Source organism: Telopea speciosissima, chromosome 8, assembly GCF_018873765.1.
Source record: "Telopea speciosissima isolate NSW1024214 ecotype Mountain lineage chromosome 8, Tspe_v1, whole genome shotgun sequence".
Classification (NCBI taxonomy): Eukaryota; Viridiplantae; Streptophyta; class Magnoliopsida; order Proteales; family Proteaceae; genus Telopea; species Telopea speciosissima.
Window position 1 is genome coordinate 64,056,283 of NC_057923.1, and position 12,934 is coordinate 64,069,216.

Sequence of the window (12,934 nt, forward strand, 5' to 3'; positions counted from 1 at the left end):
ATGTTACTTGCCACGTCGCATTTAGGGATGGTATCGCTATCGCCCACACACCGCAGATACACTTGCTAATAATACCAGAACCGGTTGGACCAATCGATAAAAATTGGATCAGATCGGATTGAATCTTTATAGGTTTGGTTTCAATTCAATATCAAAAACCGACCAATGAACACCCCTACTTGGCCTAATATGGGCTAAAATAGAATTAAATTTAATGAATTTTTTTTTTCTTGTTTGCGCATGATGAACATCAATAAATTTAATAAGGGGTTTTTGGTCATTTTGATCAATCGATTGTCACCATCTGACGACCTTGTGCGCAATCATGCACTTGGAGGTTGATGCACAAAACTTTTTGCATATACATAATGGACTCCACTGATTGATGTAAAATATCAAATTATTCATTTTATATTATAAATTTTGGATTTGACTACTAATAAACCCATATTTTTTTAAAAATGATTAAATTGCTTTGACAATAATTAATAGTGACAGAATAAGACAATCGAACCATCGAAATTGGACACAAACCAGACCAAACCAATCAAACCTGGTTTGACCGTCCATTCCGTTCCAGTTCTTAATACCCAAATTACAGCACCATAGACGAAGAGCGCAGTGGTGTAGAAGGCGGGAAAATTATTAGCAGTGTTGGGAGAAATGCACGACAGAAAAACAACAGAGCGATTAGCGATAAAACCAGTCATTACGGCCAAAAAAATTGTGTAACACTTGGGGCTAATGATCTTAACCTTAATTACTAATTTGGTTTGGCGGCAACATTCCAGATTCCGGTTCTTCATTCGTTGCCAAAAATATTTTTCCATTTCTTTGGATCATGAAAACCTAATTCCTTCATTGAAATCATGCAATCAGACCTCAGAAGCCTCGCAAATCCATGCCCACATGATCAAGACTGGACTCGACGTCATCCCCTTCACTGTGAGCAAACTTCTTGCTTCTTGCGCACTCCTCGACATGGACTATGCCGCCTCAATTTTCAACCAGATCCAGAACCCCAATCTCTTCATGTTCAACACAATGCTGAGAGGCTACTCGATTTGTGAACATGCCCAACAAGCCCTTTTACTCTTCAACTCCATTAGGGCTCTGGGAATTCCGCTAGATCAGTTCTCCTTCATCTCCACTCTCAAATCTTGTGCTCGCGAATTAGCCCTTCAAACCGGCCTAGGGATTCATGCAGTTGTTGTTCGGTGTGGGTACGAGTTTTTGATCAATGTGAGGAACACACTCCTTCATTTTTACTGTGATTGCGGAAGGACTAGAGACGCCCATCAGTTGTTCGATGAATTACCTCAAGTAAGAGATTCGGTCTCTTGGAACGTTTTGATGGATGGCTATATCCATATTTCTCAACCGACTGTAGTAATGGATTTATTTGCGGAAATGCATATTTCAGGTTTTCAGGTCAACACCCCAACGGTATTGAGTGGTTTGTCTGCCTGTGGTGAAACAAGTGATCTCCTCGGAGGAGAATCTCTTCATGCTGCTTGCATCAAGTGTGGGTTCTGTGCTGACAAAAAAGTGGTAGCTGCTACCATAACCATGTACTCTAAAACTGGATGCATGGATTCTGCGTGGCAGACATTTCACGGGCTCAGAGAGAAAGATATTGTTTTATGGAATTGCATCATAGACGGGAACGCCAAAAATGGTCTACTAGAAGAATCATTAGCTTTATTACGACTGATGAAACTTGATCGAGTGAAACCTAATTCGGCCACACTTGCTGGTTTGCTGGGGGCTTGTGCCTCTAAGGGAGCTCTTGACATGGGTCATTCCGTTTATGAATATATACAAGAGGAAAGACTGCAGTTGGATGCTGTTCTTGGTACAGCTCTTATAGATATGTTCTCTAAATGCGGGTTCCTAGAGAGATCTGTTGAGATTTTTCATAGGATGACGAGTAAAGATGTGAAAACTTGGACAGCGATGATTGCAGGTTATGGGTTTCATGGCCAGGGAAAAAACGCCATTCGGCTCTTCAATGAGATGGAAAAGGAGGAAGTAAGGCCTACTGATGTCACCTTCTTGGCTTTGTTAAGCTCTTGCAGCCATGGAGGCCTGGTGGCCGAGGGGAAGGAGTTATTTGAGAGGATGGTTCAAACATATAGGTTGTCACCTAAGATTGAACACTATGGGTGTATGATCGACCTATTGGGTCGTGCTGGGTTGTTGGAGGAAGCTTACAAACTGATCAAGTGCTTGCCCATTGAGAGGGATGCTACAGCTTGGCGTGCATTACTTGCGGCGTGCCGGGTCCATGGTAATATTGAACTGGGGGAAAGTGTCAAGGGAGAATTGATTGAGTTTAATGATGAACACCCGACTGATTCAATCCTTCTGTTGAGCACTTATGCCATGGCAGGGCGGTGGTCTGATGTCGCAAGAATGGAAGTTGAGGAACCAAAGGTGGTTCCAAAAGAAACAGGTCGCAGTTCAATTGAGGTGGTGGATGGTTTAGGATGAGAAGATAGTTGTTGAATTCATTATCATTTAGAGCTTTCCCAAGTTTTCCCCATGGTCCCTGCAAAAAAATAACTGCGTGGGTGACGAATTTTCTTCTCCTGTCCACTGCCCGGACAGGACCGTGTTGTCCCCTCACATGGGGGTGCGAAATGACGACTTAACCTCACCCGAGCAGTGTGTTCAGTCAGGAGTAGGTCGTCATTTCGCACCCCCCATGTGAGGGGACAGCACGGTCCTGTCCGGGCAGCGGACAGGAGAGGATAACGATTCGATGGATGACACATGAAGGGCAGGAATGCGATAAGTCCTTAGCTGGAGGCACAAATAGAGGTGACTACACAGCAACACTGAGCTCTTGCGTTCCCTTGAAACCCCATAGTTAGAGCAACACAAGGAATGCTAGTAGAGCTCTCCCTACTGTTTTGTCATGTGTAGAGCATTACAGAGCTTCTTCTTTACATCCCTATACTCATTATGTCGATGTAACTTGCTTGTGCTATAGAAATTTAAATCCAGGAGCCTTCTAAGTGATGGCCCATTTTGTTCTTCATGTTGTACGTTTCTTAAGAATCAATGAAGAACTACCATTTGATAGAATACACGTTAGAATGTGGTACAGGATATTGCTCCCAATGTGAACTTCTAACTGAAAGACCAACCTAGTATGACACAAAATTTAAGGCATAGACTGCTATTTCCCACTGAGCTCTGGACCCAAACACAATAAGGCGGAGGAAGAGCACGCTAAACCTTCTGCCAACCGTTTCCATCAACACCAACAGAAGCTTATATGCATATATATAACACACAAAAAAATCATTTTCACAGCACAATGATTTTATAAAAAAACTCCATGAGCAAACATCTGTACACACCAATGGTCATTTGGGTTCTTCATTGTAACATCCTTCACACACAAAACAATCTCCTCTCCAAAATCTACACATAAGATGCAAGTCGCCCAAGAGCGAATAACATTCCACTTCCACTTCTGATCGTCCATACTTCCCTCTTTGTCTGATCTTACACAGGCAAAGTTCAATAATGGAGGTGGTCAAAGAATGTATGTATTACCTTCTATATATCCCTTGAATTCTCAAATGGTCACTGCTATAATTACATCCGCTTGTTCCTTCTGCTTTCAGATCTGAAATCCATAGTCACTTTTATCAGTGTCAGAATTTTCTCTCTGTGAATCAACCTCCATGCTCGCTGCTTGACTCCTTCGGTGTCTTCTATCCTGGGAATTTTCAAAACAAAGTCATCATTCAGAGCCGCTGAGTGGAAGTATAACTCATAACTCTTACTAATATGCCTGGCATTTCTAAAACAGGCAATGGAACTTTGAACTTTACGACAAAAGATTAGTGTTTTGGGCTTCCCCATTTTTGGGAATGAGCAACCAAGAAATGTGACAGACAAATTCATTTTGGATTAGATATGAACCACCCAGAGAGATAAAAAGGCAAAAATGTAGAATCAACACTGAATTACGGAGGAGAATATTGATACATGAATCCCAGATATCTACATAAATGAAAGTATTGATACATGTCTGATACAGACTTGTTTCCTAAAAGGTAGACTTTAATCAGGTCTGAAACTTGAGAAGTCATGTACCATAAATGGATGCTTTTAAAATTCTGCCCTTTTGTATTTGGATCATTTTTTAGGGTGTCAAATCACTTCATTTTCTGAAAATGATTTTGGTAAAGATAAAAGCATTGCAGAGATAATTCCTATGATTGTGAAACCACTGCTAAATTCCATGGTTAAGGAATTTGAAATATCACATCAGAAGCATACCTCTCGATGTATAGGATATTCATCTGACTCAAGCATGCGAACAACTTGGCCCATCTTTGGTCTCTTGTGCGAGTCCGGATCAACACACCGTAAAGCAGTCAAAAGGGCTCTTTTGAGGGCCCTAGTTGATGGCCTTCTCTCAATATTTGGGTCCACAACTTCTTCAGAGCGCCTACTGCCAACCATCATCTTGAGCCAGTCAACCAGATTCACCTGCAAGTGCCACCAAATCACATTCAGAGAGATTGAGATGTCAATATTTATGAAATGTTAAAACATACTTATCAAACCAAAGTGAAACCCTGCTTCTTTTTTGTTTTTGTTTTTGTTTTTGTTTTTTTTTGGGTGGGGGGGGGGGGGGGCAACATTATGAAAGGTTCAAGTCTCTAAATTGAGCTTGAATTTTTCCAATGTGAACTCAAAAACCCCAAAATGATACAACCAATCCATGAAGGCTTGAAGTAGAGAGCTGGTGAGATATACTAATCCAACAAAGATGCTAGGGATATATATATTGTGGAGTTCAATCCCTTCTAGTTAAGTTTGGTGAGGATTTAATAAATTATCAACAAAACAAAATTCCTAAGAGCATGAGTGCTGGACCAGACCATTTTCATCAAGAAGAGAAAGAGTTGAGTTATTTCAATCAGTTCCTTGAGTAAGCAATCTTGGTCAGAATATACCCTTCAAAAGGTTAAAAAAAATAAAATAAAATAACCCAAAAAACAAAAATGGAACTCTATCTCCTCATTTCCTCTTAATGGCTTTGCCACTTCTCTCCCCAGCAATGACCCACTAATCAGGCCACAAACTTAGAGAATTGGTCATGTGAAGTTCTGGCCATGGATGGATTTCGTTTTGGATTTCACACAGCCAAAATCTCTGATCTGCTCAGAGTTGTCGATGACCTCTCTCTCTTTAACAACAAGAAGATCTCTTGCAACACCTTAACATCACTCAAATCCTCCTGGCTGCAGAGAAACACAGCAACATTAACAGAAATGGCAGTGATGGATTGTTTGCTTTGGTTTCTCCAGCAAAGGAAGTCTGCATTTCACATGTGGATTGTTTTTTCCAGCAAAGACAGTCTCATCAGTTCCAGCAAGGAGAGTCTCTCAGCTAACAGTGACAGAGGTTCGACCAACAGAGCAGTTCTGCAAATTTTCCGAAGTTCATGGTTTTCAGTTGGATTTTGTGACCAGTGGATATGCCTGCAGCTGAGCGTGGGGCAGTGACAAACATGGGAAGTCTGAGTCCATGCATGTATAGAAACTGATCGGAGCATTAGCCAAAGGCTAATCAGAAGGAAGCAAAATGCCTTAGAGAGTTAAACCATCTATTACTTATGGATGCTCAGAAAGTAAATCAATGGAGTTCATGTAGCTAAGAGTGAACCAGGGTTAGATATGAATTTGGATTTACGATAAATTTCATGAAATAACTGAACTTGTAAGAATGACTAGAAGGCTGAAAAGTCATCAAGATCAAGTGAAAATCAAAATTTTCAAATAATTATGATCGTAGTTCATGAATATTCCCTAATCCAATAGCAGAAGCATACACATATGGCTGCTGAACAACAAAATCCCGTAAAACTACCTCTACAGCCGTTTAACATACCTCATCGGCAGGGCGACCGTAGTCCACAGGGTCTCTTCCAGTAATTGCTTCCAAAAGCAAGACCCCAAAGCTATAAATGTCACTCTTTTCATTCAAAAGGCCTGAATTTGCATATTCTGGAGCCACATATCTAGAAAATTAAAGGAAAATATATATGCGTGAGAGAGAGAGAGAGAGAGAGTTCCTCTACTCATAGCATTCACAACTTCTCAATTGAATTTTAAAAACATTGACATTCATCCAAAGAAATACCAGAAAGCACTGATAAGCATAATTGCATAAAATATCCACAACATGAAGCTTGTAAAGTTGAGTTTTAAATACCCAAAGGTCCCCATAACTCGGGTTGTGATATGACTTTTCCCAGAACCCAGCAGCTTAGCCAACCCAAAATCGGATACCTTAGCATTGAAGTCATCATCAATCAATATATTGCTGGACTTGATGTCCCTATGCACCACTTTTGGCTCAATAGCTTCATGCAAGTAAGCAAGCCTGTAGCAAAAATGGAATGCTATTTAAAAAAAATTGAAAAAGAAATCAAAATGTAAGGAAATAAAGTCCACAAATTCATATATGAATGAATCAACTTACGCCTTAGCAGTGCCAAGGAGAACCTTCATGCGGGCTTCCCAAGTAAGATACCCATGCTGACGCATAGCACCATGAAGCCATTGCTCTAAATTCCCATTGTTGACATACTCATAAACCAACAACCTAAAAAAATTTAAAACAATGTAACCAGAACCATTCCCAGACCAATCACTCACACATACGAATCTGTAGGTGAATTCATTCATTTTGCAGAAATATTGGTCCGCATTCTTGTCCAAATAGTCTATCAAAGTAACATTGAATGTATAGGGTGGTGTTCCCATATATGAGCGGTTTTGGTACAAAGAGTTCAAGGTAGTTATTCTAGAACAGCCAAAGTAACATCAGTGCATAGTTCATTCTCCAAAGTATTAAGTAAATTAGTAGAGAGGAAAGGGGTTGAGGAGACGAAGGCACTTCATGGACATAAAAAGTATCCTCGCTACCATATAACATATAAATAGATATAGACATATAAATGTTGAGGTCGAGAGACGGACAGACAGATCAACAGGTATACCAATGAATGGTGGCCATGTTCCTCAAAAGCATGGAAAAAGTATCATACCTGTGAGTGCCTTCAACACAGTACCCCAGTAGGCGAACTAAATTTTTGTGTCGCACCTGGCCTATAGCTTCCACTTCCACTCCAAATTCTCTCTCTGCTTGACCTCTGTAGGAAAGTATCCAATACGTTATATGAGCTACAGACAATTTGAAATAAGAAATAAGGAACACAATGCAATTGGGAATACAGCAATATATTCTTTGAACTTACAGATTGTTAAAGAGTTTCTTCACTGCCACTGGAGTCCCATTTATCAGTTGGCCCTGGTAGACAACTCCATAACCACCCTCGCCAAGGACATTGTCCTTTGAAAACCTGTTGGTTGCAAGCTCTAGATCCCTCAATGTAAACCAGTGGCCCCAACCAAGATGAGAGAACTCAGGCAGGCCAGTTAGAGGTGATGGAGCAGTAATGTGATATGAAGAAGTAGGTCTGTGGACAACATGTGTTCCAGAATTCCCTTCTTCTCCAGATTGAAACCCAGCACCATCTTTCTCCATATGATGAAATGAGCCCAATTGACTGCTATTATCTCCATTCTTTGTTTTGGCCACATTTAAATGGACCAGAACCTTGTCTGACTCTTTATCACTGGATTTATCATCAACAGTGAGGATAATCCCTTCATGGTTTGATACTTGGTCTATCCTTACCTCTTTAATTTCCTTTGAAACAACTGGGATTTGGCTAAGGGGAAGTCTATTCTTGGACCTTCTGGATTTCCTCCGTAAAATAAGACAAAAGGATAGCACAGAGAGAATGATTACAATAAATACACCCACACCTATCCCAATTAAAACCCAAACCCTGAGACCAAAAATGTTCGTTTTCTGGGATAGTACAGCAGTAAGATTAGCCATTTCTCTTTCACCGACGTTAAGGAACCTACAAGACAAAACACAAGAAAAGTGGCCTGAGCTTCCACTCTTTTCCCTTCCACCAAGAAAATTCCAGGAGTTTAAGGATAACAAAAATTGATTAAACAAACCAAAATAATCCATTTCCGATACCCTGTCATATAACATCTTCCTGAAACAAAACTGAAAATCTAAAATTAAAGTAAGATGATCAATCTGGTACCTGCGACGGGATTCAAAAGAAAAGGCTCCACAGAATAGATCTCTGAACCCTCTTCTCCATAAAGAGTCCAAAGGGCAAATAAGTGAACCACCTTAACGCCGGATCTCTGATCATAGAAATGCAGGAACCCATGTTGAGAGAAGCCCAAAGGAAGTCCAAATCAACCTCACTGTGAAAAACACCAGATAAATATGCGATTGAATTGGGTTTTCCCTCCGGGTTTTCTGTGTTGTGTACTAATGGGTCTTTGAATCTAAGCTCAGAGGTAGCTTTCTGATACCACACCTTCTCCTACCTGAAAACGCTAACCCTAACGCCAGATGACAACAATAATACGCAACTGTCGATGAAGAAGGTATTTGCAGAAAATACTGGGACATGGAATTCAGTATTCGTAGTGGGGTGGGGTTAGGGATAATAAGAAGTTATGGAGTAATCAGTGTTAGGTGACAACTGACAAAGAGATGCCTCACGCTTACAAACAGTGAAACAGAAGCATGGAATTGGAAGGTTTCCTGGGTTTTCCCTTGATTTCTTTAATAAATGTCTCTCTTTTGATGATGACTGGTTATCAGAAATTTATAATTCTGAAAGACCCAGAAAAAAAAAAAAGGACTATTTGAGCTTTTACTCTGAATTTTGCCATTTTTTGTTTTTTTTTTGTGTTTTTTTTTTCAATCTCTAATAAGACTTTTTGAATATAATCTCTGAATATCTTATAGAAGCTAACAATCAATAATAATAGATATGTTTCAACGATCAAAGTAAGACAGATTTGGATCATTTTGATGACGAATAAGGAATGTAATCCATTAATTCTCAAGTTGGTCGGTAGTCAAAGAAACAGACTGGATACCAAACCAAAATCTAACACCGTCAAACATCACAATTGCACCTCCACCCCCTATCCTTCCTTTGAATTACGGAAGTACCCTTTTACAAATTGCAACTGTCACGAATAGTGTGACAGAAAAATAGAAAGAGAATGATCTAATGTCGGCGCCCTGACAACCAAAGGATTAAAATCTAATCTTGAATTCTCTCTAATGATTTTCTAAAAAGTGGTCGCTTATAACTTGTGCAAATATTTCTATTTTTCAATTACAGATATTTTTGAAACATCTCTTATGAAGTGGTAAATAGTCAATTTTAAAATAATTATTATTAACCTCTTTTATATATGAATTTATGCGATCTAAAAGGGAAGAACTTGCATTAGTATCTCAATTTCAATTCAAACATGGGAGTGTGTGCGTAAATATAGACTGACTAGTTGGGTGGGATTTTTACCTTTCCATGGGGGTAGGGCGGTACTTTCCATGAGAGCAAGGATGGCATTGTGTATACGTGCAAGAGCCACTCTAACCACGTGACCAAGTAGCGTTCTTTACCTCATATTTATATTATGTGAAAAAGAAGTCTACTTTGTCACGTGGTTCCTATGCTTAGACATAGGAACGCGTGAAATTATCACTCACTCTCTTCTGAAATAAAAAATCTCATGTGTGTTAATGTCGTTGTGCACACTCTCATTAACCCCTGTGTTGTTGCAAGGACTACATGACCAATTCAGCAGTGATCTCTTACTCAAATTGGGGAAGAGAATGATGTTATATTGTGTAGCATACGTTAACGCCTTATTGTGTCCATCTATTTCCTCCTTCCTATGAATAACATATACTTTTATTGTGGAAGAAAATAACTAGACATAAAGAGGTACTAGCGTACAAAAATTTAGGAGAGCGTTTTTTGAGTAGGCAGCATAGAGGAGCACACCAACGAATTGTGTCAAAATAGTATCATGCATGGGAGAGCAACGAGGCCATTTCATGTTTGAAAGAAAAAGATATCCCAGCAACCCTGATAATTTTTTTCCCAAAAATTTATATAGTCTATCACCAATAATTGCAACGTGGTTAATTAGATGAGGTTCAAATTTTTTGGGCGGATAACCCCAAGAAACGAAATAGAGTTGGTCAAGTGGTAAAGAATGAAGAGCCATATGAAAATTATAAAAAAACAGAATTGAACGGTTGAAACTTCAATAAATTTTATTCTTTTTATTATTTTTGTAAAAAGTAAACTATGATTAATAATAAAAAAAAAAAGAAATAAAGTATATAGATAGACGACAATATGCCTTACCTTCTCTTTGTTTGATGCAAATATCCCTAACACCTAATGTAACAACTATGATTTTTATTTTATTTTTTGATAAAACAATTATGACATTTTTTTTTATAATACTATATGTAACGATTCACGTACATTTTATTTTATTTTTAATATTATTGCCCTTCTTTATCTAATAAAAATATAAACAAATAGAGTATTTCGATATTATATGAATTCATTAAAGATATTATCTAGACAACTAGTAGGGGCAATAAACCTTTCTCATCACATCTTTTGGCTTGGTTCCAGCCTTTGTTTGAGGGGATGAGTTGTGATAATGGAGTGGGAGTCACAATTATAGGAAACTGTTTTCTGGACGGGAGTGTGACCTATGCCAGTACTCCCTTGTGTTAATCTCTCTTCTCCTTAAAACAAAGGGGCAAAGGTGTCTTTTCAAATGGAGAAGAGAGAGATAGACTCATGAGAGTGCTGGCATAGGCCACACTCCCGGACAAAGAACTTTCTCCCTACAATTATTTAGCAAAATAGCTATAGCAGTCTAACTGACACTTTGTACCATCATCTTAATTCAAAAAAAAAAGAAAAAGAAAAAAAAAAGTAAAAAGGTACGACTTTGGAACACCATTTTAAGAATCGGAAATCAAATCGATGAATCGATTGATTCAAATCGAGCTCAGTTTATGACCAATCAAAGCTGATTTCTGTCAATTATATTTCATTTTCGATCTGGTCGATTCTGATCCGATCAATATTAGTTGATTTAAATATGAATCTTCAAATCCTAGTTCCATTTTTTTAAACTTTGGGTAGGTGAAAGTTTTCCTTCCCCTTTGTCACTTTCTAAACCACTATACTTTGCCTCCAAGATGTTGAACTTTAATTTTATTTATTTATTGTCTATGAAGATGATTCTCTAAGCTAGCAAGGTACTCTACACCCTCTCACGTTATTTGTTTTAATAAATTTTTTCTCTTACTTAAAAAAAAAATAATATAATCATGTATGTAAGGAGACACAATGGACGCTTTAGGTTCAAAGAGCATTTTCCTTCTCTTTTATTAGTTAGGTTGAAAGTAGGATATTATAAATTCGAGGTTGAAGAGTTTAATAAAACGTTCTAGATAAACAAGCTTTTTAAAGGGTTCTATTTGCAAACAATATATGAGAGTACAACAATGAGGTGCGACAAAAGTAAATAAGCTTCTCTCACATGTGATTAAATGATATCATCTGTCTTGTTTTTTCCTCTCCACCTTTCTTTCTTTTGTAAATTCCTCCTTTTGTTAATTACATCTTCAAAATATGAATAAGGTTGAACATATTCTAATCCAGACTGAGCAACATGATCCAATGTCCTCTACTCACATGTTAAGTTTTAATCCAATTTGAGTTGTCAAGTGGCACATATCCTTTCAAATAAGCAAGATTGGACTGATATAAACCTAATAAAAACCAAAAACCATAATTTTTCCATTAATTTGCTTGTGTATACATGTAAACCCAAAAACGCGACCAAACTCAATTGTACGAAAACAAAAAAACGATAAGAAACCACATCAAATCAGAACAAAATAAAAAACTCCTTTAATAATTTGGTTTCAGGTTGGCCAAATAATATATCAAAAATCGACCAGACAGACCGATTGACACGCCTATTTCCTCTTCTTTTTTGGAGGGGGTGAATAAGATGCCAATATACATGCTCGCGTTTTGATCCTTCTTTTTAATTAAAAAATGGGCTCATGTTCTCTGTGTCATAGCGTAGGCTGCGCCCAAACACATGGGCCTGCCATTCAGGGGACAGGATGGTCATTGCACCCACCCCCATGTGTCTGGGCTTAGCCTACGCCCCTGGCACTGAAAATATTCTCCCTTTAAAAATAGACAAAAAATTACAAAAAACATAAAAGAGTGTAAAGCATGAGTCATAGGGCATATCGCCATTTTTATTTTTTTTTCTTTGTTGCAAATGGAGGAAACTATTGGGAATAATTGTCGGCGGTCTTGTTTTATATTTTTTTAAACATACAAAATAATGCAAGTTGCAAGCCCTGCAAATTAAACATAATAATTGATGCTGATCAACGTATTGGTGTTTGTTTGGATGTTTAATCTTCAAATAGCTTATGGCCTTTTTATACCTAACCACCATTGAGTCCACGGACATAATGATCTGACTTCGGTGAATTAACTCGATTTTCTGTTCTGGGCCATCTGTAATGATCATAGTTTTGGCATAGGTCAACTAATAAAATATTTGGAAAATTGTTTCTGAGTCTTAAAGATTTTTTTTAAGGATTAAAGTTTTCCTCCACCAATAGACGACGGTTCACCCACCATCCCAGGGTCTTAGTACGTTCCAAAACACTCTCTTGGTACCCTTATCCCTCCTTGTGGTGGGTGGAGGGAAATTAGGTATTTTTTTAATGTCTTTTTCATATTTGTAGTTTTATTTTCCGTTTCTTTTTAAATAATGAATAAAACATTATGAAAAGGGATTCGCTATCAAGCTACGTGGCCTGTGTTAACATGGAAACCAATGGGAGTGCAAATAGGCATCCAAGAGGAGGGGTGGGGTGGTGGTGGCCGTCATTTTTCAGTGCCCCATGTGAGAATGTAGGGGGCGGCAGGGTGTTG

The 12,934-nt window shown here is 38.4% G+C and overlaps 2 protein-coding genes across 2 annotated transcripts; one reads left to right on the forward strand and one right to left on the reverse strand.

Moving 5' to 3' along the window:
- Positions 1-659: 659 nt before the first annotated feature.
- LOC122670884 (pentatricopeptide repeat-containing protein At1g26900, mitochondrial-like) lies at positions 660-2,557 on the forward strand. The gene has a single exon (XM_043867904.1). It carries the CDS (start codon positions 745-747, stop codon positions 2,491-2,493), a length of 1,749 nt encoding a protein of 582 aa, XP_043723839.1. The 5' UTR covers positions 660-744; the 3' UTR covers positions 2,494-2,557.
- Positions 2,558-3,256: 699 nt separating this feature from the next.
- LOC122670886 (probable receptor-like protein kinase At5g18500) lies at positions 3,257-8,381 on the reverse strand. The gene is given in 10 exon segments (XM_043867906.1): positions 3,257-3,644; positions 3,647-3,733; positions 4,300-4,512; positions 5,920-6,049; positions 6,244-6,414; positions 6,514-6,636; positions 7,082-7,186; positions 7,292-7,966; positions 8,162-8,217; positions 8,293-8,381. Coding segments are annotated over 8 exon segments (1,560 nt in total). The 5' UTR covers positions 7,942-7,966; positions 8,162-8,217; positions 8,293-8,381; the 3' UTR covers positions 3,257-3,563.
- Between the last annotated feature and the right edge of the window lie 4,553 nt (positions 8,382-12,934).